The 24,452-nt window shown below is 35.4% G+C and overlaps 2 protein-coding genes across 2 annotated transcripts in view; one reads left to right on the top strand and one right to left on the bottom strand.

The window, feature by feature from the left end:
- The window catches only part of LOC123540156 (aspartyl/asparaginyl beta-hydroxylase-like), a 30,591-nt gene extending 29,105 nt beyond the window's left edge, over positions 1–1,486 (bottom strand). The window contains exon 1 of the mRNA XM_053527053.1: positions 1,346–1,486. Within this exon, the coding sequence (XP_053383028.1) occupies positions 1,346–1,394 (49 nt within the window). The 5' untranslated portion in view covers positions 1,395–1,486. The remainder of the gene's footprint in view (positions 1–1,345) is intronic.
- A 216-nt stretch (positions 1,487–1,702) lies between these two features.
- The window catches only part of LOC123540157 (sodium/potassium-transporting ATPase subunit beta-1-interacting protein 3-like), a 30,056-nt gene continuing 7,306 nt past the window's right edge, over positions 1,703–24,452 (top strand). Inside the window, exons 1-5 of the mRNA XM_045324963.2 lie at positions 1,703–1,896; positions 6,040–6,177; positions 10,773–10,853; positions 13,843–14,055; positions 16,853–16,913. Coding sequence (XP_045180898.2) covers positions 1,774–1,896; positions 6,040–6,177; positions 10,773–10,853; positions 13,843–14,055; positions 16,853–16,913 — 616 coding nt within the window. The 5' untranslated portion in view covers positions 1,703–1,773. The remainder of the gene's footprint in view (positions 1,897–6,039; positions 6,178–10,772; positions 10,854–13,842; positions 14,056–16,852; positions 16,914–24,452) is intronic.

Genomic DNA, 24,452 nt, shown 5'->3' with positions numbered 1-24,452 from the left:
CTAGATATTTATAAGGCAAATTACAGTGACATGTGTTACTCCAGATTTTACTGTAACGTACTTCAAAAGAGGAAGTACCAACGAGGAAAACAGTGTGAGAATGCCTGTCGTGAGAAGAAAAGATTTGACTAAGTTATTTACTTGGGAAGAAACATCACAATCTTGAAGCTTCTACGGAAATTTTAGATTGGCAGTGGTTAGGGGTCTGGTAACTGGACCTCTGGACCACAGGAGTCTAGTGGTCCGGTTGATGGACCTCTAGACAACCCATACAGGGCTGTCTAGAGGTCCTATAATCAATATGAATATTGAGATCAGTATTTACAATGAGGAGACAATATTTTATCTTTGAAAATGGGGGATAATTTCAAAAGTTTGCTTTCCTGTTTTTCTCACCATTTTAAATACATTGTGACAGGAAACGGAAGTATAAATTTATAACTCTTATATCCCGGGAAAAATACGATCCCAAATTCGATAAATAATAAATAGCAATGAGTATGCCATAATTGGAAGCTTTTATCAAATTCTTTTTTTACTAAATAATATAATAATGTATTAAAATATATATCACGTGTTCTTTTGTAAATATTTCATTTATAAAAAGCTCTCTCTTGAGACATGTTGTATATGAAACTTTAACAGCAATTTCCAGTAGTTATCATTATCTACTCAAGTAGTAAAATAAATTCAACAATTTATGCGCACAATCCATGTTAAAGTTATGAAGGAAAACATTTTAATTCTTCCGAGTCTCGAGAAAAATATGAAATCGATAAAAGCTTCTGAGTACGGCATACTAATTACCATCAATAATTTATTGATTTGCGATCAGGATTAAATAATTATAAATACTTCTGTTTCCTGTGCATCATTGACAATACATCTAAGACAACCAAAAAACAAGAGCAAACTTCGAAATCATCCCCTTTCATAGTCTCCTCTGTCTAAATACTGTTTTCAGTATTCATACGGAATACTGGACCTCTAGAGTCAGTCCTACATATGTTGTCTAGAGGTCTGGTAACTGTACCTGTATACTCCGGGTCCAGAGGTTTCCGGACCCCTAGCCACTGCCTTTTAGATCAGTACAGACAGGTAAGAGCAGTTTGTTTACCCTTTCTTAAAAATTCTATGAGATTATCACTGCAACGATGCTCTGGAATGGTATGCCTTGCAGTTTACGATAAAGAGAAAGATGTTGCAAAGGCCCACATGTTTACTATATATGTCTATAGAACTACAGAAGATTTTAAACTGACTTCCCCTTCCACTTCACAAACAGTGGGTGAAAATATGAATCATGCATTTTGGAGAAAATGGTGAATGTCATTGCATTAAATACCTTCCGAATTCTTTGAAACTGTATCATGAACCGATTTCTTTTTCCCCATTTTAAATTTGATAGTTTTTTTCTTGTTTTTCACCGTAAATATACTTATTATCTCTTATTGACAGCAAAGAGGAAGTGAATTTTACACCTGTCGCGCATGCGTACATGATAATTACTGTACAATTTATTAATCCGCAACCTAACGATGCACTATTTTCAATCAAAGAAATATAGAGTAAATTATTATGTTGTCACAAATTACTAATTAAAAAAATCTATAATATTGATATAGTTCATATCTTATAAGAATTCTTTTTATCTTTAACTGTTAATTAGCATTTGCATTTCGCACTACATTTATTGAGTAACTTTATCCTGTGGATGTTGTTAGGTTACAAAATGTCAAAATGGGATGATCGTAAGAAAATTTAAGAAATACTATGTTATTTTCAAATATATACCCTCTAATTGAGAAGCTGTCCAAGAAGATGACATGTGAATCAGCAAAATGTTACTCTACCGCAATTTACACCACGATTATGGTGGTTTTATCCTTACAATTGGTAAGATTGCTATGCATGATTTGTTTGGGTTCAGGAACTGTAATGTTTATGAAAATGAAGCTGATCACTAGGTGTAGAAATGATGAATGTGATGTAAGCCAAAATCTCAAGGGCCTTCACAGGAATGTCATAAGAATTAGAAGTAATAATAATTTTAGTGAAATGCTTATTGATAATGTTTCTAATCAGTTGTAAAAATTCATTGATGGGTACTGTAGTGCTTAGTCCGGTAACTGGACCTCTTAACCCGGAGTCTAGAGATCCTGTTACTGGACCCCTTGACAACCAATAGCAGGCTATCTAGAGGTCTGGTAATCCATATGAATAGTGATTATAGTTTTGACGAGAGGAGACAATAATTTATCTGTCAAAACATGTAGAACTAGAACTTAGTAGAAGTATAAAATACAGCGAATCGCAACAGGAGATAATCTCGCATAGTCTCGTGTCGCCGCATTAACTGGTGTTTTCTTGTTGAAGCGTTTGCTGACTTGGATCACTCATGATCAAATCAACAGACACTTATTAAAGTAATTTACACTGGCGATACGGCCTATGCCTTGATATACAACCAGTCAGGGATGTAACTGTTTTAGGTTATGTAACCTATTTCAGTTACTTTTTCAAGCATTCTGTAACCTGTATTAGTTATAAAATATAGTTAACTCAGGTAAGTTATTCAAAAAAAGTCTTTTTGCTGTTCTCACAAAGTGACCTTTAAAGTGAAATTAGTAGCAAACTGAGGTTAATCAAATTCTCTTTTAGTCTGAGCATGTCCTGATAAGCATAATGGGATAATAATGAGATATTAAGAGTTTTATAGCTTTAAAGCTTTTGCGTAAGACTTTATCAGTCTTGCGTAAAAAATTCTACTGCACAGCTGGAAAGATAAAAGCTCAAGTATTCAAGATATAATTGCATTAGTCTCATTCAAAATGAGGAATTTGCACAGGAGGGCTTTGTAATATTTTATGATAACTGAAACAAGTTATGAAAGTTTAACCAATAACTCAAATGGGTTATAAACTGCGATAACTTGTAACAGTTACACCCCTGACTGACAACTGTGTTCAGTTCAATAACTCCACTTGCTTCATCCCATTTATTTCCATTTTTACATTCTCGTTGAACAGTTCATTGTCTGGCAATTACCATGTTACATGTTTATACATGTACGTGTGAGAAAAATATTGAATTGATTAAATCGAGCAGTGACTCTGTTTGACTATAGATGTGGGAATTGTAGTGATAGTAGGTTTATAAAATTATAGGGCATTTCCAACAACCTTGCTGTTTGGTTATCCCTTTAGCGACATGGTAAGAGTGTCTGCCTATGGATCACGAGGGCCTGGGTTCCAGCCCAAGTAAGGACCATGGTATTTTCTCTCCCAGGGTTTACTTTAGAACGTCCTAAATGAAACAGATTGTAGATTGTGTATTGTTTGTAACACCTGTAATTTATTGGGAAGAAGATATAATTATATGGTTACGGAATGAGAAAGAAGCTTCCAGACAATCATGATGTTCATGTTAATTGATTTTTATCCATCATTTAATTATGATTTGACATAATATCCTGGCATGTCAAGCTCTAATGTTGGTGTTAAGGGTCTCCAAGCTTTGGATATAACAGGCCATTACCTTGAACAAGCATTAATTTGCCATTGTTTGTAATTAAAAATTAGTGTACGTCTGTTATAATCATAGTAAAATAAACTTAACTAGTGCTCTGTTCATTTGTTCATTAGGCTACGTAGGCTAAAAAATGGTCAGTTTAAATTTACACTGATTTTCTGAATCAATGATTCCAAATTAAAAACTATTAGAGACATAAATGACTTATAATTGGAACTGTGAGATTTTATCAGACAGTATATTGTGATATGGGTTCTGTTCCAGTACCTACTAGGTGGGTTGCGAATGATTACAGACCCAATGTATAAATGTCTTAACAAATTTATACTGACTGGGAAGAAAAATTAACCAGAAAAGATTTATTTATAATGTAAATAATCACAATACTTAGTATTGAATACTGTGTTTAATTTGTTCTTTAAACAGCTGTTGCATACAAACTCCAAACAAACTCACTTGTTTAACTTGTTATTAGCTCGACTATTCGAAGAATAGTCTAGCTACATGTATTCTACTCACCCTGGCGTTGGTGTCACACCTTGGTTAAGTTTTTGCATGCAAGAACATACAGCTATCATTTAATGGCATATAGCTTTGAAAGTTCAAACTTATTTTTTCTTTTTCTAGGTCAATTACCAACCTCACTGGGTCAAGTCCCATAACTCTTGACATGTATTTTGAGCAAATTATGCCCCCTTTTGGACTTAGAAAATTCTGGTTGAAGTTTTACATGCAAGTTACTATCTCCAAAACTAATGCAGATATTGAATTGAAACTTCACATGTGTCTTCGGGGTTATAAAACTAGTTGATAGCAGCAAGTCCCATAACTCTGACCTTCATTTTGGCCAAATTATGCCCCCTTTTGGACTTAGAAAATTCTGGTTGAAGTTTTGCATACAAGTACATACAGCTAATACTAAAAGGCATATAGATTTGAAACTTATTCTTTCTTTTTCTAGATCAATTACCAACCTCACTGGGTCAAGTCCCATAACTCTAACATGTATTTTGAGCAAATTATGCCCCCTTTTGGACTTAGAAAATTCTGGTTAAAGTTTTGCGTGCAAGTACATACAGCTATTACTAAAAGGCATATAGATTTGAAACTTATTTTTTCTTTTTCTAGATCAATTACCAACCTCACTGGGTCTAGTCCCATAACTCTGACATGTATTTTGGGCAAATTATGCCCCCTTTTAGACTTAGAAAATCCTGGTTAAAGTTTTGCGTGCAGGTACATACAGCTATTACTAAAAGGCAGTTAGATTTGAAACTTATTTTTTCTTTTTCTAGATCAATTACTAACCTCACTGGGTCAAGTCCCATAACTCTGACATGTATTTTTGGCAAATTATGCCACCTTTTTGACATACAAAATCATCTGGTTAAAGTTTTGCGTGCAAGTTACTATCTCCAAAACTAATGCAGTTATTGAATTGAAACTTCACATGTGCCTTCGGGGTTATAAAACTAGTTGATAGCAGCAAGTCCCATAACTCTGACCTTCATTTTGGTCAAATTATGTCCCCTTTTGAACTTAAAGCTCTTTTGATATTTAACCTTTTTGGGTAATATTTTCCTGCTTCTGGGACAATATTTCGAATAGTCGAGCTTGGCCGTCTTACGGACAGCTCTTGTTTTATTATTTCCAACTCCTCTCACGCCCTCTAGCACCAGTCCTAAGCAGAACTCTATTACCCATAAGCATTGAGCGGGCTCCATGATCTCAAAGGACCAGAAAATATAACTGTGAACACTGAATCCAAGTACAGGGAGACTTTTTACAGCAGCCACACGGCCTTAAAGATTGCCATTATGATAGTTAATAAAATCTGTTAGAAGATCCTTTGGAAGCATAGAATGTAACCAAACAAGAGTAATACCAGACTGTTTGATTGAGTCTGTTCATGAGAGGTAGTGGAAAGTGCAACACCTCTCACGCCCCAGCGTGGGCTTAACTCCTGTACCCCAGTGGCCACCCATATTGCTCAACATTTTGTACTTCTGGCAGATGTAGTAAGTGTTAACTGGTTGGCAAAGTTACTGAACTTTTTTGTTCAATTTTCATATTTAATAAGGAACTCTGCTTTACACATCTATGGATTTTTCGAAAAAATAAAATCATTATCTTCTTACAATAGATACAATCCAGATAGCATTTGAATGCTTTTGAAATGCATTACCACTTTTAATTTACCAGTATCTATTTATAAATGTATACATTTATATTTAATACTAACAGGAGCCAAAGGTTCTATTGTTAATTCAGTGTACACTATTATCAGTGGAACTGGTTGAAATAGCTTGCTCAGATATGGAAACAACCATGATGTTCTACCAGAGCTAAATGACTTGCTCATGAACTGCAATCTGTGATCTCTTGCTTAGGATTGGTTCAACATCATTTCAGTCATGTGTTGGTTTACTCAGGCCAGTGATTTAGGACCAATCTCTCCTTTTTGTCATTCAGTTTAAAACTGAAATAAATATTTTATTCTGTTTTCAGCTTGGTACAATTGAAAAGCAGGTGTTTGACTTCCTTGGGTACATGTGGGCACCTATCATAGGAAATTTTTTCCAGATTATCTGCACAATACTTGGCATTTTTGGAACATATCAGTATAGGCCAAAATTTATAGCAGTGGTGAGTATGCTTTTTCAACAGAAGACAGTAGTTGTTTTTACACATTTTTCAGCTATCAGGGCCTCTTTGAACACTTTGAAAATATGATGAATATTTACACCTCCGCCTCAAGTTTGTGAAGAAACTACATTGACTGTCAAGAGATTGTAATGAAGCTGCAAATATAGATGTTCATCATTAAGTGCAGATGTGTGTGACATAATTTTCTGGGCTAAGGTGGTGTGGAACAAGCATAGCCAAAAAATGTCTTTGACAAGGCGTTGTTCATTGGTATCAGTCATGTTTAATGATGGCTGAAGTTTACCTAATGTGGCAGAGTTTCCTGACCGTCCATTCACCCGTTACTGATGATGTGCATTACTGGAGGGTGTGTAGGTATCAGAACACCCACCCAGGCCATAGATTAAGCTTTAATACCTGTGTTCCACTATTTAACATTATACAAGAAAGATATATTTAATTCAGTATCCTGCTTGCTTTTGCAGGGTTTTTTCTAGCTAATTTGGGAACATAGCCTATACCCCCAAAATTGGGAATTTTGACGCATAATTGTTCCAAATTGGGAAATATTTAGTCCCATAGGATATAGTAAGGATGTGTTTAAGCACTTTCTCATACACTTGTTTCACATTGTACAACCTCTTTAACATACTTCCATAACAAAATTGTCCACAATTTGGTCAATGTTTGTGCAATTTTGATGAAATTTTTTTCAGAATGTAGAATGGGAATTTTTGCACTCATTTTGGGAAAAATACGTACTTTTTGGCATTGGGAATATAGCCGAATAACGGCTATAAAAATGGCTGAAAAGAAACCCTGTTTTGTGAAAGAAGGGGAAAGACCTGCTTTCCTAGAGCATTTTATTGGACAGTTCTTAAACCACAGAACTTATCACATGTTTATACAAATAACATATAGTGCCATAACTCTTACAATAAAGTGAACCTCTGGTTGCCATAGCAACCTAAAGGAAATGTTGAACAATCTATTTTGTAACTAAGGTAGATGATGCAAAATAAGCTTTTTAAGTCTTACTGCTTTAAAGATATTATGCGAGGATACATTAGATGCTCTCTGATAATTAAAAAAATGATTTACGGCAGAAAACAGAAATTACAAAAACACAGAAACAGTATCAATTTCAATGACATTTATAAACTGATTTCTAGTTAGATAATAAAATAACCTAAAACTGTAATAATTATGATAACATTCTCCAGTATTTTTAGCTCGACTATTCGAAGAATAGTCTAGCTATTCTACTCACCCTGGCGTCGGCGTCACACCTTGGTTAAGTTTTTGCATGCAAGTACATACAGCCATCAATTAAAGGCATATAGCTTTGAAACTTACTTTTTCTTTTTCTAGGTCAATTACCAACCTCTCTGGGTCAAGTCCCATAACTCTGACATGTATTTTGAGCAAATTATGCCCCCTTTTGGACTTAGAAAATTTTGGTTAAAGTTTTACATGCAAGTTACTATCTCCAAAACTAATGCAAATATTGATTTGAAACTTCACATGTGTCTTCGGGGTTATAAAGCTAGTTGATAGCAGCAAGTCCCATAACTCTGACTTTCATTTTGGCCAAATTATGCCCCCTTTTGGACTTAGAAAATTCTGGTTAAAGTTTTGCGTGCAAGTACATACAGCTATTTCTAAAAGGCATATAGATTTGAAACTTACTTTTTCTTTTTCTAGATCAATTACCAACCTCACTGGGTCAAGACCCATAACTCTGACATGTTTTTTGAGCAAATTATGCCCCCTTTTAGGCTTAGAAAATTTTGGTTAAAGTTTTACATGCAAGTTATTATCTCCAAAACTAATGCAGATATTGATTTGAAACTTCACATGTGTCTTTGGGGTTATAAAACTAGTTGATAGCAGCAAGTCCCATAACTCTGACCTTCATTTTGGCTAAATTATGCCCCCTTTTGGACTTAGCAAATTCTGGTTAAAGTTTTGCGTGCAAGTACATACAGCTATTTCTAAAAGGCATATAGATTTGAAACTTATCAGATATTGAATTAAAACTTCACATGTGCCTTCAGGGTTATAAAACTAGTTGATAGCAGCAAGTCCCATAACTGATATGCATTTTGGTCAAATTATTCCCCCTTTTGAACTTAAAACTCTTTTTATATTTAACCTTTTTGGGTAATATTTTCCTGCTTCTGGGACAATATTTCGAATAGTTGAGCTTGGCTGTCTTACGGACAGCTCTTGCAAAAAGAAAAGAGTGAAAGTGCATCGTTACGCCCTTTATCAAGGGCATAATGAGGATTGTTAATTGATTTTGATTTGCACTTTATCAAGAGTTTGATTCTTATTTGAAAAAGATGTTGGATGAGTGTCATACATTATTGACATTATACGTTTCACCTTGATCATGGTGATAATTTATATATTATTTATATTGTTTAAATTTTATAATGATAAAACACTAATGACTTCAGAACTATAGAACTTTAAAATCCAGAATATCAGACAGAATCTTCTGCCTGACATTACTTTTACCCTTAGCCTGCTGGCAGCAAGTGATTCTGCCTGTGCAACCAGTGCCTTTACAGCAGTTTGATCATGGTCTGCACTGTTTGTCATTCAATCACTATCTTTTTGGTAAGCACCCCTTTTGACAGTTAATGGCATTGTTCATATTGAAAGATGGGCAAGCTCATCATAGAAATTTAGCAGGATAAGGGTTAAATCTTTAACACAGTGGGAATGTTATTGTACGTATGTTTACGTTTTACTTTATCAAAATGACGTGAGAATGACACATTTCCTTGTTTTGTAAATATACCTTAGCCACATTCCACAACATTCTTAATTCTATACAAACAACACAATGTATTAAACACAAAAGTTAAGTATACTACATGTAGTTGAACCTAAATACTTCCTTCGACTAGGAAAAGCAGCCAACCATTTCAGTCAATGGTATGTTTACGTGCAATTATGTCACCTTACCAGCTACTATTATCTTTTATCTCAAGTAATATCAATAAAATTGTCACAAAGGAAGTTGGTAATTGATAGTTTAATAGTAAATAAGACTTGATTATTTTGCTGGAAGACAATTGTGAAGTATAAAATAGTAACTATGGTAACAACAACTTACTTGAGGAGAAAACAGTGTTAAAATTGGCCTAGGACCACTTGCGGATGTCATATTCTCAATGTAAACAATTGAACAAGCCGAATATGAAACAATATTAAACGTGACATTTATGTAGAATGTATTTAAACATGTTTATGATGAAGTTCAAATTTTTACTACCAAGTTAACAAAAAATATAGTCAGTAATCATGGATTATCCAAAATTACAAAAAAAAAAAATATTTACATGTGGAATGGCCAGAGTGTAGCTTGAAATGTATTGATTTCAAATATTTAGCCCATAGTTTTTTAAAGTGCTTTATTCTCAGTAATTATGCCCTTGATAAGGAAGCATTCTTCAATTTAATTACCAATACAAATAAATATTTTGAAATAATATTGTTTCCCCCTCATAAATTAGTATGTTTCGGGTTAAAAATTCACAATAATTCAGAATACATTAATCAGTAAATTTCCATTTGGCAATCTGCTAATACATTTATTACTAAATAAACTAGGCTAATTAATTTTTTTTCATGCATAGTTGCGAATATGTTATTAAAGAAACTGTTTTGTTAATGTCAAGCCTTAAAGGTTGTCCATATTATAAATGCTGGGGGCCTGAGACTGTAGCAAAGTGGTCGAGGTTGTAAACTTCTAACCACTTTCTTCACTCCCTCTGGGTTTGAGCTCTGCTCAGGTCATCATGAGAAATCTGTTCAGCTTACGGAATGGTCTGTAATTCATCTCTGGTGCCAGCTGCCCGGAGTCTGAAATCATGCCTTTAGAGGCACCTAATGGGGAAGTCCTCCATCATTAAAGGCAGTGACCTCCAGATTGTAAAATAACAAAAAGGGAGAAAAAATTTAGATATCAGAAAATTATTGCTATATTTCTTAAGAAGGCTTTGAAACTTAGTTACAGGTTGTATGTTATGGAAACACATGAGAATAGTTGTTTTCACTATTTTTTCCATTCAAAATTGAAAAGAAAATGTAATTGGGTACCGGAGGTAATCTGCATTAATTATAAAGCTATTATATTTAATGATTGTTAAATAATTATTCCACCGTGGTGATAGGTCATGACCGTAGGTAAATTTTTATTGTGGTGGCAGCTTGGGTTCGATCCCCGACACCCGCATGTTTTTTTCTTGATTTGGCTTTTTGGAGATAGTTTAGAAACAAAAATCATGTTCTAATTGTTCATAATATAACCAAACTTCAATTTTAAAGAAAGATGATTTTTTGCCAATATCTGGAGGTCAGACAGTGCCTTTAAACAAATTATGAATAAAGCTGGAAAGTTACCTTATCGCCATATTACTTTGTATTTTCAGTGGGCCTTATTTTCCATGAACATTAATTTTGTAATCATGCTGGTTCTGCAAGTTTTCATCTTAGGAGGCTTTCTTTATTAGGTTTGCGACTATTTTACCTTGTTTACTACCGGTATATACACATATTACTTTTGTTCCTTTATATTTCAGTATTCAACTTGGAGTTTGATATGGCTTGGTTGGAACATATTTGTCATTTGCCTTTATTTGGAAGTAGGGGTGCTAAACAGGGTAAGTTCAGAGTTGCAGTGATAAGTTATACTCTTTGATTATTTATAAAAAAACTATTATTTCCTGTTGAAGATTAAATAACACTGAAAAATGTAAAATTTTCATCCAATACGGTACCTTATTTTATATAACAGTCCCACAACCATATAATAGAATGAAAATGTACGAATTTCATTCCATATATTACTCTTAACTAGCCCTCATGGTTATAACTGAATGAAGAGATTTAATTTTCATTCCATATTTTACTCTAAATTAGCTAGCCCACACATTAATAATTAATATTAATTGTATGAAAATGTATAATTTCCACATTTTCCTTTAAACTTCATTGAAAATGCTGTAACTGGCCTACATGGTAATAACTTATTATTGAATGAAAATGAAAAATTTTCATTCCATGTCTTCCTTTTAATGAGCCAACATGGTTTTACCAAAAATGTGTAATTTTCATTCCATATTACTCTTAACTAGCTCACATGGTTATCGCTTATAATGAAACAAAAATGGATTTTTTTTCATATTACTTTTAACCAGCCAACATGGTTATAACATTGTGGAATCAAAATTTTCATTCCATGTTACTCTTAACTAGCTCACATGGTTATAGCTTATTATAGAATGAAAATGAAAAGTTTGTATGCCACATTTTACTCTAAATTAGCTCACTGGTTAGATTGGAAGAGCCCAATAGTATCTAGCTTGATCTCAGTGTGAGCTGAATGTTCTCTGTAGAAATTTGATACAAACCAGTTTGTCTCAGTTCATTGTTGCTGTTCTTATTTATAGTGGCTAATTGTCAGATACAAATCATACTTAGGGGGAACAAGTTAGTACTTGTTCAGAGTCCAAAACCTCCGATTACCAGGAATTCTGTTTACCATACCTCCGGTTATCAGGAAGTCTGGTTACCAAAATTCAGTTACCGGGACCTCCGGTTACCAGGAATCCTGTTTACCAGGAACTCCGGTTTCCAGGAACTCCAATTAGCTCAGTTAGAAAAACCTCCATTTCCCAGCAACTCCAATATTAGCTGAATAGACAGACAGCTGTTAAATAACTGAAATACTAACTTAAAATCAGGAAGACAAAACAAACAATAATCATTCCTTTCAGTATACCATATATAACAATGCTAAAATTTCTTATATACAAGGGTGTCAAAGTAGAAAAAAGAAAGAAATATCCTACCTTGTGTACATGTATCTATCAGAAATCAGCGTATGATTTGTTTAAAAGCTATTTAGCTACTAGATATATATACTGATATATCTCAAGCATGAATATTACTTACCAATATTAATGGTTTGTATGGAAACAGCTGTGAAATGTAAATATGAAATATAAATATGAATATGAAAGGCGCTTTACATAGTTCAAATACAGCCACACAGGGCGCATAATTCATCCTCTACTAGTGCAGACACAGAGCGATCTGAGTGAGGGACAGAGTGAGACAAAGCCCCCACGACAGAAAGATCAGAAATCAGATGCAGGCTTGTCCGGCTAACTTAGCCTAGCTCGTTGCGAATAGACAGCCTGGTTCTTTAACATGCCCAGTGTATAGCACAGATACACGCAAGGATTGCCTGGGTTCCTGACCAGTACACCTCTAGTTGGGTGGGAAACACTGAAAAGCATTTCTGAAAATTCCCGAGTAGCTGCCGGGGATCGAACCCCCGACCTCAGGATTGGAAGGCCAGTGTGCAAACCACTGAGCTATCCGTCCACCTGTTCACTAGGTTCATTATATTATATTAATTTTTAAGTAGAAATATACAAGATTTTATTTTGATTTTTGGAGAATGTTTAACACTGAAAGTCTATATGACGTTATATCCGTTGTTTATAACTATTATTCCCTAAAGAAGGTTGTAGCCGAAACGTTGGAATAAAATTATTATAGTAAATTGTAAATTGACTGCATGTTTGGTTTTATCCACTACATTAAGTCTGACAGTGACATTCAAAAATTTCCAGATGCTAATATATATTTATTAAAAAAGGGATTTCTCATCAGAATTGCCTGTCATTAATTAATGGTTAATTTAACCTGTCAGACAGTTTTGCAAATCCTATTTAGCTCACCTATTAAAAAAAAAGTAATAGCTACCTGTACACCCCGCATCAGTGTCTAACCTTAGTTAAAGTTTAATGCATGCAAGAACAGAGTAATTATTGCACATTTGCATGTATTTAACTGGAACTTCACACAAGGCTTCCTCGTGACCAAACCTACTGAAATAACCAAGTTAGATAACTCTTGTTGACTTTGATAAATAAAGTTGCCCTTTTCTTGACCTAGCAAAATTCTGTTCAAGTTGGGCTCAGCTTGCAACTAAATATGAAGCTGTCATTTAATAATAGCTGAAACTCCACAAAGACATCTGTCTCATCAAACATATTTAGGTAACTAACCCTTAGTTGAAATTAATACAAATTTTAGCCTGTACTTGACTCAGATAATTTGGTTGAAGTTTTGCATGCAAGCTGTTACCAGTGCCAGAATAAAATTTGGATTTATAATAAATTATAAAGAAATGACTCGGTTACATAAGTGTTTGCAAGTAGTGACCCTTGTACGCTTACAAATTGTTAAACAGTAGAGCATGCTGTCTTAAGGACAGCTCTAGTCAGTTTTGGTCTCTTACAGTTATAGTTTTGATGTTTTACCAAAAATATTTTTATAGAAACATATTAACCCTTAGCTTGCTGGCAGCAAGTGATTCTGCCTTTGCGACCAGTGCAGACCAAGATCAGCCTGCACATCCGTGCAGTCTGATCATGGTCTGCACTGTTCGCTATTCAGTCAGTAAATTTTTAGTAAACACCCCTTCAAATGATAAATGGTACTGCCCAAATTGGAAGATGGACCAGTTTATTATAGAAATTTAGCATGGTAAGGGTTAAGGAAATATCAGTAAGAATGCATCTGCCTTATTATCAAATGTTCAGATATACAAATACTCTAGTACTTAAATTCTTTCAGGATCGGGAAATGTACATATTGAGTATTGGCACAAAGAGCAAAAGTTGGTGGTTAGAGCATGGAATAGGCTGTAAGGTCAGCAATGATTCGTGGGTAGAGGATGTCTCAGCCAATGCAGGCCGTAAAATACCACCAGAGGAGTTTGTCGAGGGATGTATACTCGCATATTACTATGTGGAAGTTATTCATGCAGGCGTGCAGTGTTTATTGGCTGTAAGTTAACATTACTTAGATCAATTGATCACATGCACTGACCTCCAGATTTTTGCTAAAAATGATCTTTCTTTAAAGTTGAATTTTGGTCACATTATAAAATTAGAACATGATTTTTGATTCTTAACTATCTTAAAAATGCCAAACCAAGAAAAAAAATGCCCGAGTCAGGAATCAAACCTGGGCTGCTGCAGCAATAAACATTTCTCTGTGGTCTTGACAATTAAATCATGGAAGAATACATAAATAACAGTAATAAAATATAAAGTTTTTATATAATCAAAGCAGTTTACCACTGTTATCCCGTTACTAACACTTTTCAATTTTAAATGGAAAAATAGTAAAAACAACTAATTTTTATGTGTTTCCATAACATATAATCTGTCAGTAACTAAATTTCTTGGCTTTTTAGCTCACCTGTCACAAAGTGACAAGGTGAGCTTTTGTGATCGCGCGGTGTCCGTCGTCCGTGCGTGCGTCCGTGCGTCCGTCCGTAAACTTTTGCTTGTGACCACTCTAGAGGTCACATTTTTCATGGGATCTTTATGAAAGTTGGTCAGAATGTTCATCTTGATGATATCTAGGTCAAGTTCGAAACTGGGTCACGTGCCTTCAAAAACTAGGTCAGTAGGTCTAAAAATAGAAAAACCTTGTGACCTCTCTAGAGGCCATATATTTCACAAGATCTTCATGAAAATTGGTCAGAACGTTCATCTTGATGATATCTAGGTCAAGTTCGAAACTGGGTCATATGCGTTTAAAAACTAGGTCAGTAGGTCAAATAATAGAAAAACCTTGTGACCTCTCTAAAGGCCATATTTTTCATGGGATCTGTATGAAAGTTGGTCTGAATGTTCATCTTAATGATATCTAGGTCAAGTTCGAAACTGGGTCACGTGCCATAAAAAACTAGGTCAGTAGTTCTAAAAATAGAAAAACCTTGTGACCTCTCTAGAGGCCATATATTTCATGAGATCTTCATGAAAATTGGTTAGAATGTTCACCTTGATGATATCTAGGTCAAGTTCGAAAGTGGGTCACATGCCTTCAAAAACTAGGTCAGTAGGTCAAATAACAGAAAAACCTTGTGACCTCTCTAGAGGCCATATTTTTCATGGGATCTGTATGAAAGATGGTCTGAATGTTCATCTTGATGATATCTAGGTCAAGTTCGAAAGTGGGTCACGTGCCATAAAAAACTAGGTCAGTAGGTCAAATAATAAAAAAACCTTGTGACCTCTCTAGAGGCCATACTTTTCATGGGATCTGTATGAAAGTTGGTCTGAATGTTCATCTTGATGATATCTAGGTCAAGTTCGAAAGTGGGTCACATGCCTTCAAAAACTAGGTCAGTAGGTCTAAAAATAGAAAAACCATGTGACCTCTCTAGAGGCCATACTTATGAATGGATCTCCATAAAAATTGGTCAGAATGTTAACCTTGATGATATCTAGGTCAAATTTGAAACTGGGTCACATGCCATAAAAACTAGGTCAGTAGGTCAAATAATAAAAAAACCTTGTGACCTCTCTAGAGGCCATACTTTTCATGGGATCTGTATGAAAGTTGGTCTGAATGTTCATCTTGATGATATCTAGGTCAAGTTTGAAACTGGGTCAACTGCGGTCAAAAACTAGGTCAGTAGGTCTAAAATTATTAAAATCTTTTGATCTCTCTAGAGGCCATATTTTTCAATGGATCTTCATGAAAATTGATTTGAATGTTCACCTTGATGATATCTAGGTCAATTTCGAAACTGGGTCACGTGTGGTCAAAAACTAGGCCAGTAGGTATAAAAATAGAAAAACCTTGTGACCTCTCTAGAGGCCATATTTTTCATGAGATCTTCATGAAAATTAGTGAGAATGTTCACCTTGATGATATCTAGGTAAAGTTCAAAACAGGGTCACGTACCTTCGAAAACTAGGTCAATAGGTCAAATAATAGAAAAACCTTGTGACCTCTCTAGAGACCATATTTTTCAATGGATCTTCATGAAAATTGGTCAGAATTTTTATCTTGATAATATCTAGGTCAGGTTCAAAACTGGGTCACATGAGCTCAGAAACTAGGTCACTATGTCAAATTATAGGAAAAACGACGTCATACTCAAATCTGGGTCATGTGGGAAGAGGTGAGCGATTCAGGACCATCATGGTCCTCTTGTTTAAGAAATATAGCAATAACTTTTTGATATCTGAAAAGAATCTTCATTTTTGTTGTTGTACAATCTGGAGGTCAGTACAACGATGATTTTCATTTCTTACTACAAAAATCAAGGTGACTGGTGTACCCTTATTTAAAATAATGTTTTACTGCTGATACAATGGGAGCAGATCCAGGGAAGTCAGTAAGGTTTTCTTAAGCTCTGTCTGTTGCAATAATCACACTGACGTATGTCCTGTAGTGTAATACAGTAAAGGGGAAGCACTACCATTAGTCTATTCTATCATATTTTGGGTGTTTGGTTACTTCTTTACTGAGTTTCTTCTGGAATTTGACTCAAGAGTGTTTCAGATAATCTTATATTTAAAGCTACTGAATGACACATAGGTTTTCATTTCTTCTAAATAAAAAAAAGATATTTTGTTACAGAATAACTACACTAGATCTACTAGTTCTTGGCAGTAAAAACAGTTTTATCCTTGACCAAAAGATACTTAACTCATCCTTGGCTAAAGAAAACTTAAATTATTTCCTCTGACTGGTTGTTGTGGGAAATAACTTTGGTTATGGTATATGCCATCAAAACTTCTGTTTGTTGTAATCAGTGTATAAAAGATCTGTTTATTTACAGCTGACTGGTTTTGTGTTCACACTAATGGCTATATACATCTACAGTGAGGAGCAGGAACCCTGTAAGTATCCAGCTAGAACTTACGTTAGTCCTAAAGACTACCCTTCTACCCACTATGCCTCTTTAGAGGCCGTCCAGCACGCACGGAACAGTTGGGGTCAGCCTACATTTGTTACATATGCAGATTCCATGGAGTGGTCTAAAGGAGAGGAGGCAGAAAAATGTTGCGGTTATAACCAGTCTGGTGTGCCTGCGAATCAGACTGGATTTGGACATAGAAAAAGTGAAAACCAGTCTGTGATAAATATTGGGGACCAGTCTGTGTCAGGGGGAGTGAACTCCTATTCTATAACAAAGGGAGGCAATCCTTACAATGAGTACATGACTGGTTCCACTAGAATGAGGAATTGTGAAAATGGGACAGTAGACCAGTCTATTTACAGCTCAAGAGCATATAACTCTGGCAGTCTTTGGGCACATAACCCACATGGCGATGGTTCTGAGAATGTATCGGCTGTGTGAATGAATATATCATCTTGCACTTAATCACTTCGCTTGCTAAGGTGTGTGAGGGTTATTGTATTTCTTTCTTGTAGATATTTTCACAAAGCATGCTGACCGTTATTCTGATTTTGGGATTTCATATACTTTTTATTAATCATTATTTCATGCATGGAAATATTAATATATGGGATACTAACACCTGTTGTTCAAATTCTTTTTAGTTATATTAATTTTGAGATATTTGGGAAAAAATACAAATCGGTCATAAATTTGATATTTGCCAAAATGAGGTAATTTTTGTTTACAGTAGAAACTTGTTTAGATATTTAAATGCACATATTGACCACATCAACCTGTTTGTTTCATGAAAGTAACAGTGAGGATACTTACTAGAAAACTGTCTGGTTTTTCCCCAAAAAATTGTAGAGAAGTTTCCAGTTTTCAATGCCTTTGACAATTATATAGCATTAACTCTGTATATTTGTATGTGTGTGTCAAAGCTTTGTATGCCAAAAGACATATCCGGCACAGAACTTGTTGTGTTTGGTGAGATTTTGACACAGTTTGGCATAAATGATCCCTATGACAAGAAGATATGTTGTGTGCAAGAGTCCTAGTGCAAGGGTCAAGGTTATGCTTAGAGGTGAAATATATAAATTCATATTGTCTTCTAGTCTGTAAATGTTTTCATGCTTGTATGGATATCCAATTTATTTGGCACAAATAGTCTCTGCAACAAGACCATAAAAAAATTATGTTTCCTGTAAAACCAAGAATCAAAGATCAATGTCATAATTACAGGTCAAAGATCAAGGTCAAATTTACAGGTCAAAGATCAAGGTAAAATTTACAGGTCAAAGATATACAGTCATTTTTTCTTGCTAGGTCTGTAACTTTGTTATGCATTGATAGATATTCAAATAAATTGTCACAATAAATTTTCATGAAATAAGAAATGATGTGATGTGCAACACTAAGACGTCTAATTCACCGGTCATATTTAAACTTTATTTTTCTTGTACAGCCTGTAACTTAATTATCCATTGATTAATATCCAAATAATTTTGCATAAACATTCACAGTGTCTCTTGCAAGAGTTGAACCCATATCACAAAGGTCAAGGTCACACTTAGGGTTCAGTCTAAATGTCAAGTTACCATAGTGCCGTAAAGTGCAGGGCACACAGGTGTCTTAACATCACAAAGCTGAGACTGTTCTATGGTCACATATCTTGTTTTAAGCTATGTTACTGTAATACTTACATCAGTACTTCTGTACTATCTTCATGCGTTTAGCACCATCAGTTATCAAAGTAGCACACTTATCAAGCAAAATGTTGAAGTTTTCATGGCTGAATATTTGTTCAGTAGGTTTGAAATTATACATACCGGTATTATGATATAATATTTATCATGATTAAATTGAAAAGCATGTTTTGTGAAAAGCTAATACTCATGTGAAATACATTTAGTGTCTAACTGTTTAATATTTTCTTTGTATACTATTTATATAACACTTTTTCTTTCCAGTTAACACATACTAACAGCTCTTGTCTTTTAGATTCTTGTGCTAGTAATGATACTGCTACTAATATCAACTTAATATATACTAGTTCCAGTTTTGCTGCAGTTGATATATAATATATCGATTGATGCACAAATGTTTTATAGGCCTGTGCTTAGACAATTATGCATATTTGAAACAAATATTTTTAATCCCCCGCGACAAGTGGTGGGGGTTATGGGAATGGTCTCCGTCCGTCCGTAACAATTTGTGACCTCTCTGTATCTCCAAAACCCCTTGAAGGATTTTCATGAAACTTGGGTCAAATGATGACCTTATCAAGATAATGTGCAGAACTCATGACTCAGTCATGTCGGGTCAAGGTCACAACTTAAGGTCAAAGGTTTGAGCCTTTCATTTTGTGCCCACTCTGTTTCTCCTAAGTCTCTTAAGGATTTTCTTGAAACTTGGGTAAAATGATCACCTAATCAATACGATGTACAGAACTCAATAGTCAGTCATGTTAGCTCAAGGTCAAGGTCACAACTCAAGGTCAAAAGTTTGAGTCTTCCATTTTTGTCTGCTCTGTTTCTCTTAAACCACTTGAACGATTTTCATGGAACTTGATCACCTCATCAAGACAATGTGCAGAACTCAGTAGTCAGCCATGTCGGCTCTAGGTCAAAGGTTTGAGCCTTCCATTTTGTGTTGGCTCTGATTGAAGGATTTTCATGGAATTTTGGTCAAATGATCATCTCATCAAGAAAATGTGCAGAACGTATGAGTCAGCCATGTCTGCTCAAGGTCAAGGTCACGACTCAAGGTCATAGTTTTGAGTCTTCCATTTTGTGTCCGCTCTGTATCTCCTAAACCCCTTGAAGGATTTTCAAATACATTGATGTCGTCATACATGAACTATAAAATATACTTAATGTCAGTGCTTCAACCCAATACCATCAACCCTTTCACTATCTATAACAACGGCTGGGGACATAGCTGTCTTTCAAACTGCCTTATGGGATCAGGTAGAATGTTATTAAACCAAATTTTTAAAGCATCTTCATATCTTAACTTTGGCCAATAAAAAGATAGGGGCATGTGCTGTATATTTTGTGAGTCTGATATATTCAGTGGTCCTCTGGTCAGTTTTCACAATGGTTTTCTATATAGGAAAATCACATATTTTATGACATTTTTAGCCCACCATCATCAGATGGTGGGCTATTCAAATCACTCTGCGTCCGTGGTCAGTGGTCCGTCCGTCCTTCCATCCGTTAACAATTTCTCGTTATTGCATCTCCTCAGAAACTACCGGGGGGATTTTGACCAAACTTTGTCAGAATGATGTATTGGTACCCTAGTTGTGTCCCCCCGAAAATCAGACTGGTTCAACAATTTTTAGCTCACCTGTCACATAGTGACAAGGTGAGCTTTTGTGATCATGCAGCGTCCGTTGTCCGTGCGTAAACTTTTCCTTGTGACATCTCTAGAGGTCACATTTTTTGTGGGATCTTTATGAAAGTTGGTCAGAATGTTCATCTTGATGATATCTAGGTCAAGTTCGAAACTGGGTCACGTGCCTTCAAAAACTAGGTCAGTAGGTCTAAAAATAGAAAAACCTTGTGACCTCTCTAGAGGCCATATATTTCACAAGATCTTCATGAAAATTGGTCAGAATGTTCACCTTGATGATATCTAGGTCAAGTTCGAAACTGGGTCACGTGGGGTCAAAAACTAGGTCAGTAGGTCTAAAAATAGAAAAACCTTGTGACCTCTCTATAGGCCATATTTTCATGAGATCTTCATGAATATTGGTCAGAATGTTCACCTTGATGATATCTAGGTCAGATTCGAAACTGGGTCACGTGGGGTCAAAAACTAGGTCATTAGGTCTAAAAATAGAAAAACCTTGTGACCTCTCTAGAGGCCATATTTCTCAATGGATCTTCATGAAAATTGTTCAGAATGTTCACCTTGATGATATCTAGGCCAAGTTCAAAACTGGGTCACGTGGGGTTAAAAACTAGGTCAGTAGATCTAAAAATAGAAAAACCTTGTGAGCTCTCTAGAGGCCATATTTTTCATGAGATCTTCATGAATATTGGTCAGAATGTTCAGCTTGATGATATCTAGGTCAAGTTCGAAACTGGGTCACGTGCCTTCAAAAACTAGGTCAGTAGGTCTAAAAATAGAAAAACCTTGTGACCTCTAGAGGCCATATTTCTCAATGGATCTTCATGAAAATTGGTCAGAATGTTCATCTTGATGATATCTAGGTCAAGTTTGAAACTGGGTCACCTGGGGTTAAAAACTAGGTCAGTAGATCTAAAAATAGAGAAACCTTGTGACCTCTCTAGAGGCCATATTTTTCATGAGATCTTCATGAATATTATTCAGAATGTTCATCTTGATGATATCTAGGTCAGGTTTGAAACTGGGTCACGTGGGGTCAAAAACTAGGTCAGTAGGTCTAAAAATAGAAAAACCTTGTGACCTCTCTAGAGGTCATATTTCTCAATGGATCTTCATGAAAATTGGTGAGAATGTTCAGCTTGATGATATCTAGGTCAGGTTCATAACTGGGTCATGTGCGATCAAAAACTAGGTCAGTAGGTCGAAAAATAGAAAAACCTTGTGACCTCTCTAGAGGCCATATTTTTCATGAGATCTTCATGAAAATTGGTGAGAATGTTCACCTTGATGATATCTAGGTCAAGTTTAAAAGTGGGTCACGTGCCTTCAAAAACTAGGTCATAAGGTCAAATAATAGAAAAACCTTGTGACCTCTCTAGAGGCCATATTTTTCAATGGATCTTCATGAAAATTGGTCAGAATTTTTATCTTGATGATGTCTAGGTCACATGTGCTCAAAAACTAGGTCACTATGTCAAATAATAGAAATAACGACGTCATACTCAGTTCAACACTGGGTCATATGGGGATAGGTGAGCGATTCAGGACCATCATGGTCCTCTTGTTTAGTGAGTTATGGCCCTTTGTTTATTTCTATAATTTACATAGATTTATATAGGGAAAAACTTTGAAAATCTTCTTGTCCAAAACCACAGAGCCTAAGGCTTTGATATTTGGTATGAAGCATCATCTAGTGGTCCTCTACCAAGATGATTCAAATTATTTCCTTGGGGTCTAATATGGCCCCGCCCTGGGGGTCACATGGTTTATATAGACTTATATAGGGAAAAACTTTGAAAAACCTCTTGTTCAAAACCACAGGGCCTATGGCTTTGATATTTTGTATATGACATCATCTAGTGGTCTTCTACTAAGATTGTTCAAATTATCCCCCTAGGGTCAAATATGGCCCCACCCCGGGGGTCACATGGTTTACATAGACATATATAGGGAAAAACTTTGAAAATCTTCTTGTCCAAACCACAAAGCCTAGGGCTTTGGCATTTGTAATGTAGCATCATCTAGTGGTTCTCTACCAAGTTTGTTCAAATTATCCCCCTAGGGTCAAATGTGGCCCCGCCCTGTGGGGGTCACATGGTTCATATAGACTTGTATAGGGAAAAGATTTTAAAATCTTCTTGTCAATAACCTACAACATTTAAATTTGGACCACATGTATGGTTTTGAGTGGCAAGATGAACCTTGACATGAGTTGACCTTGATTTTGACCTAGTGACCTACTTTCACATTTCTGTAGCTACAGCCTTCAAATTTGGACCACATGCATAGTTTTGTGCACTGAAAAAAACTTTGACCTTGACATTGACCTAGTGACCTACTTTCACATTTTTGAAGGTACAGGCTTCAAATTTGGACCACAAGCATAGTTTCGTGTTCCGAAATGGAATTTGACCTTGATTTTGACCTACTGACCTACTTTCACATTTCTCAAGCTACAGCCTTCAAATTTGGACCACATGTATAGTTTTGTGTACCGAAATGACCTTTGACCTTAAGATTGACCTAGTGACCTACTTTCACATTTCTGTAGCTACAGGCTTCAAATTTAGACCACATGCATAGGATTGTGTACCGAAACAAACTTTGACCTTTACGTTGACCTAGTGACCTACTTTCACATTTTTTTAAGGTACAGGCTTCAAATTTGGAACACATGCATAGTTCTGTGTTCCGAAATAAAATTTGACCTTGATTTTGACCTAGTGACCTACTTTCACATTTCTCGAGCTACAGCCTTCAAATTTGGACCACTTGCATAGTTTTGTGTACCGAAATGACCTTTGACCTTAAGATTGACCTAGTGACCTACTTTCACATTTCTGTAGCTACAGGCTTCAAATTTAGACCACATGCATAGGATTGTGTACCGAAACAAACTTTGACCTTGACATTGACCTAGTGACCTACTTTCACATTTTTGAAGGTACAGGCTTTAAATTTGGACCACATGCATAAATTTGTGTTCTGAAGTGTAATTTGACCTTGATTTTGACCTAGTGACCTACTTTCACATTTCGTCCTTGAAATTGATCTAGTGACCTACTTTCACATTTCTCAAGCTACAGCTTTCGAATTTGGACCACATGCACAATGTTGTGTACGGAAATGAAATTTGACCTTGAGCTAGTCAGTAAGTCTTGAAATTTGGAACACTCAAAAATGGCACATTGGTTGGCACCAAGATCACTTTGTGATCTCTTGTAATATGTTCCACAAGATTAATTTTAATGAAACTTGTCAATGTTATAGAGTAACCTATTTCAATCATACAGCCAGACTTTTCACAATTTGATAAATAACAGTTGAAGTCCTTACATTGCTGCTTATTTAATGTTGTTTCTTAGAATTATTTTACACCAGACCTATCTGTTGTCAAAATGAAAAGTAACATTTTACTTAAAGTCCTCTCATGACTCACATTTATCACTATCAATGGAATCTGTTCACTGCACAATTTGATTGAGTTCTAGGCTGACTAGCAGCCAGTGCTCCTGGCAGAGCAACCTTCAGGAAATGTACAGAGTATATTTCAAAAAGATCTAAAGAATTTTGACAAGGCTGTTAAAGTAACATGGATTTATGGCCCCTGAATTATTCAAAATTTTCTATTGTTGACATGTAAGAGACGTCACATCATGATGAAAAGTATACAGAACATATTTTGCCTTATGGTTACAAAAAATTTGGTAAAATGTTTATCAGTTCTCATGCAGGTATAATAAGGGTTAGAGAGTTTTGATAGCACCAGAGTTATGACCCTTGAATGTGTTGTGATGACAGTATTCCAAGTTACTGTTAAACAGGGGAGACTGCATTTCTGAGGAAATTTTCATGAAACTTAACAGTTTGAATATGGCCACACGAAAGAAGGCAATTCAAATAATAAACAAGAGTGCTAAAACAGCACCAGAGTTATGGCCCTTGATTAAGTAAAATTTGATGCATTGCCATTTTGTTAGAGAGTAATATATTAAAACCTCAAGTAACTTACATAACTTACATATTTAAGAGTTCAGGTGAAATACTTAGGGTTCATTTTGACCCTCTTCCTTCTCCCTCTGTTTTTCTTAGTTTTCACAGTTTTACTAGTAGTTCCTTGCAGAGAACAGGCTAATATTGGTAATGACACTAGGAACACAGGTCTGGTTAAGTGTCCACC

Source organism: Mercenaria mercenaria, chromosome 16 (genome assembly GCF_021730395.1).
Source record: "Mercenaria mercenaria strain notata chromosome 16, MADL_Memer_1, whole genome shotgun sequence".
In the NCBI taxonomy this organism is placed as follows: Eukaryota; Metazoa; Mollusca; class Bivalvia; order Venerida; family Veneridae; genus Mercenaria; species Mercenaria mercenaria.
This window is presented reverse-complemented; position numbering and strand designations above follow the sequence as displayed.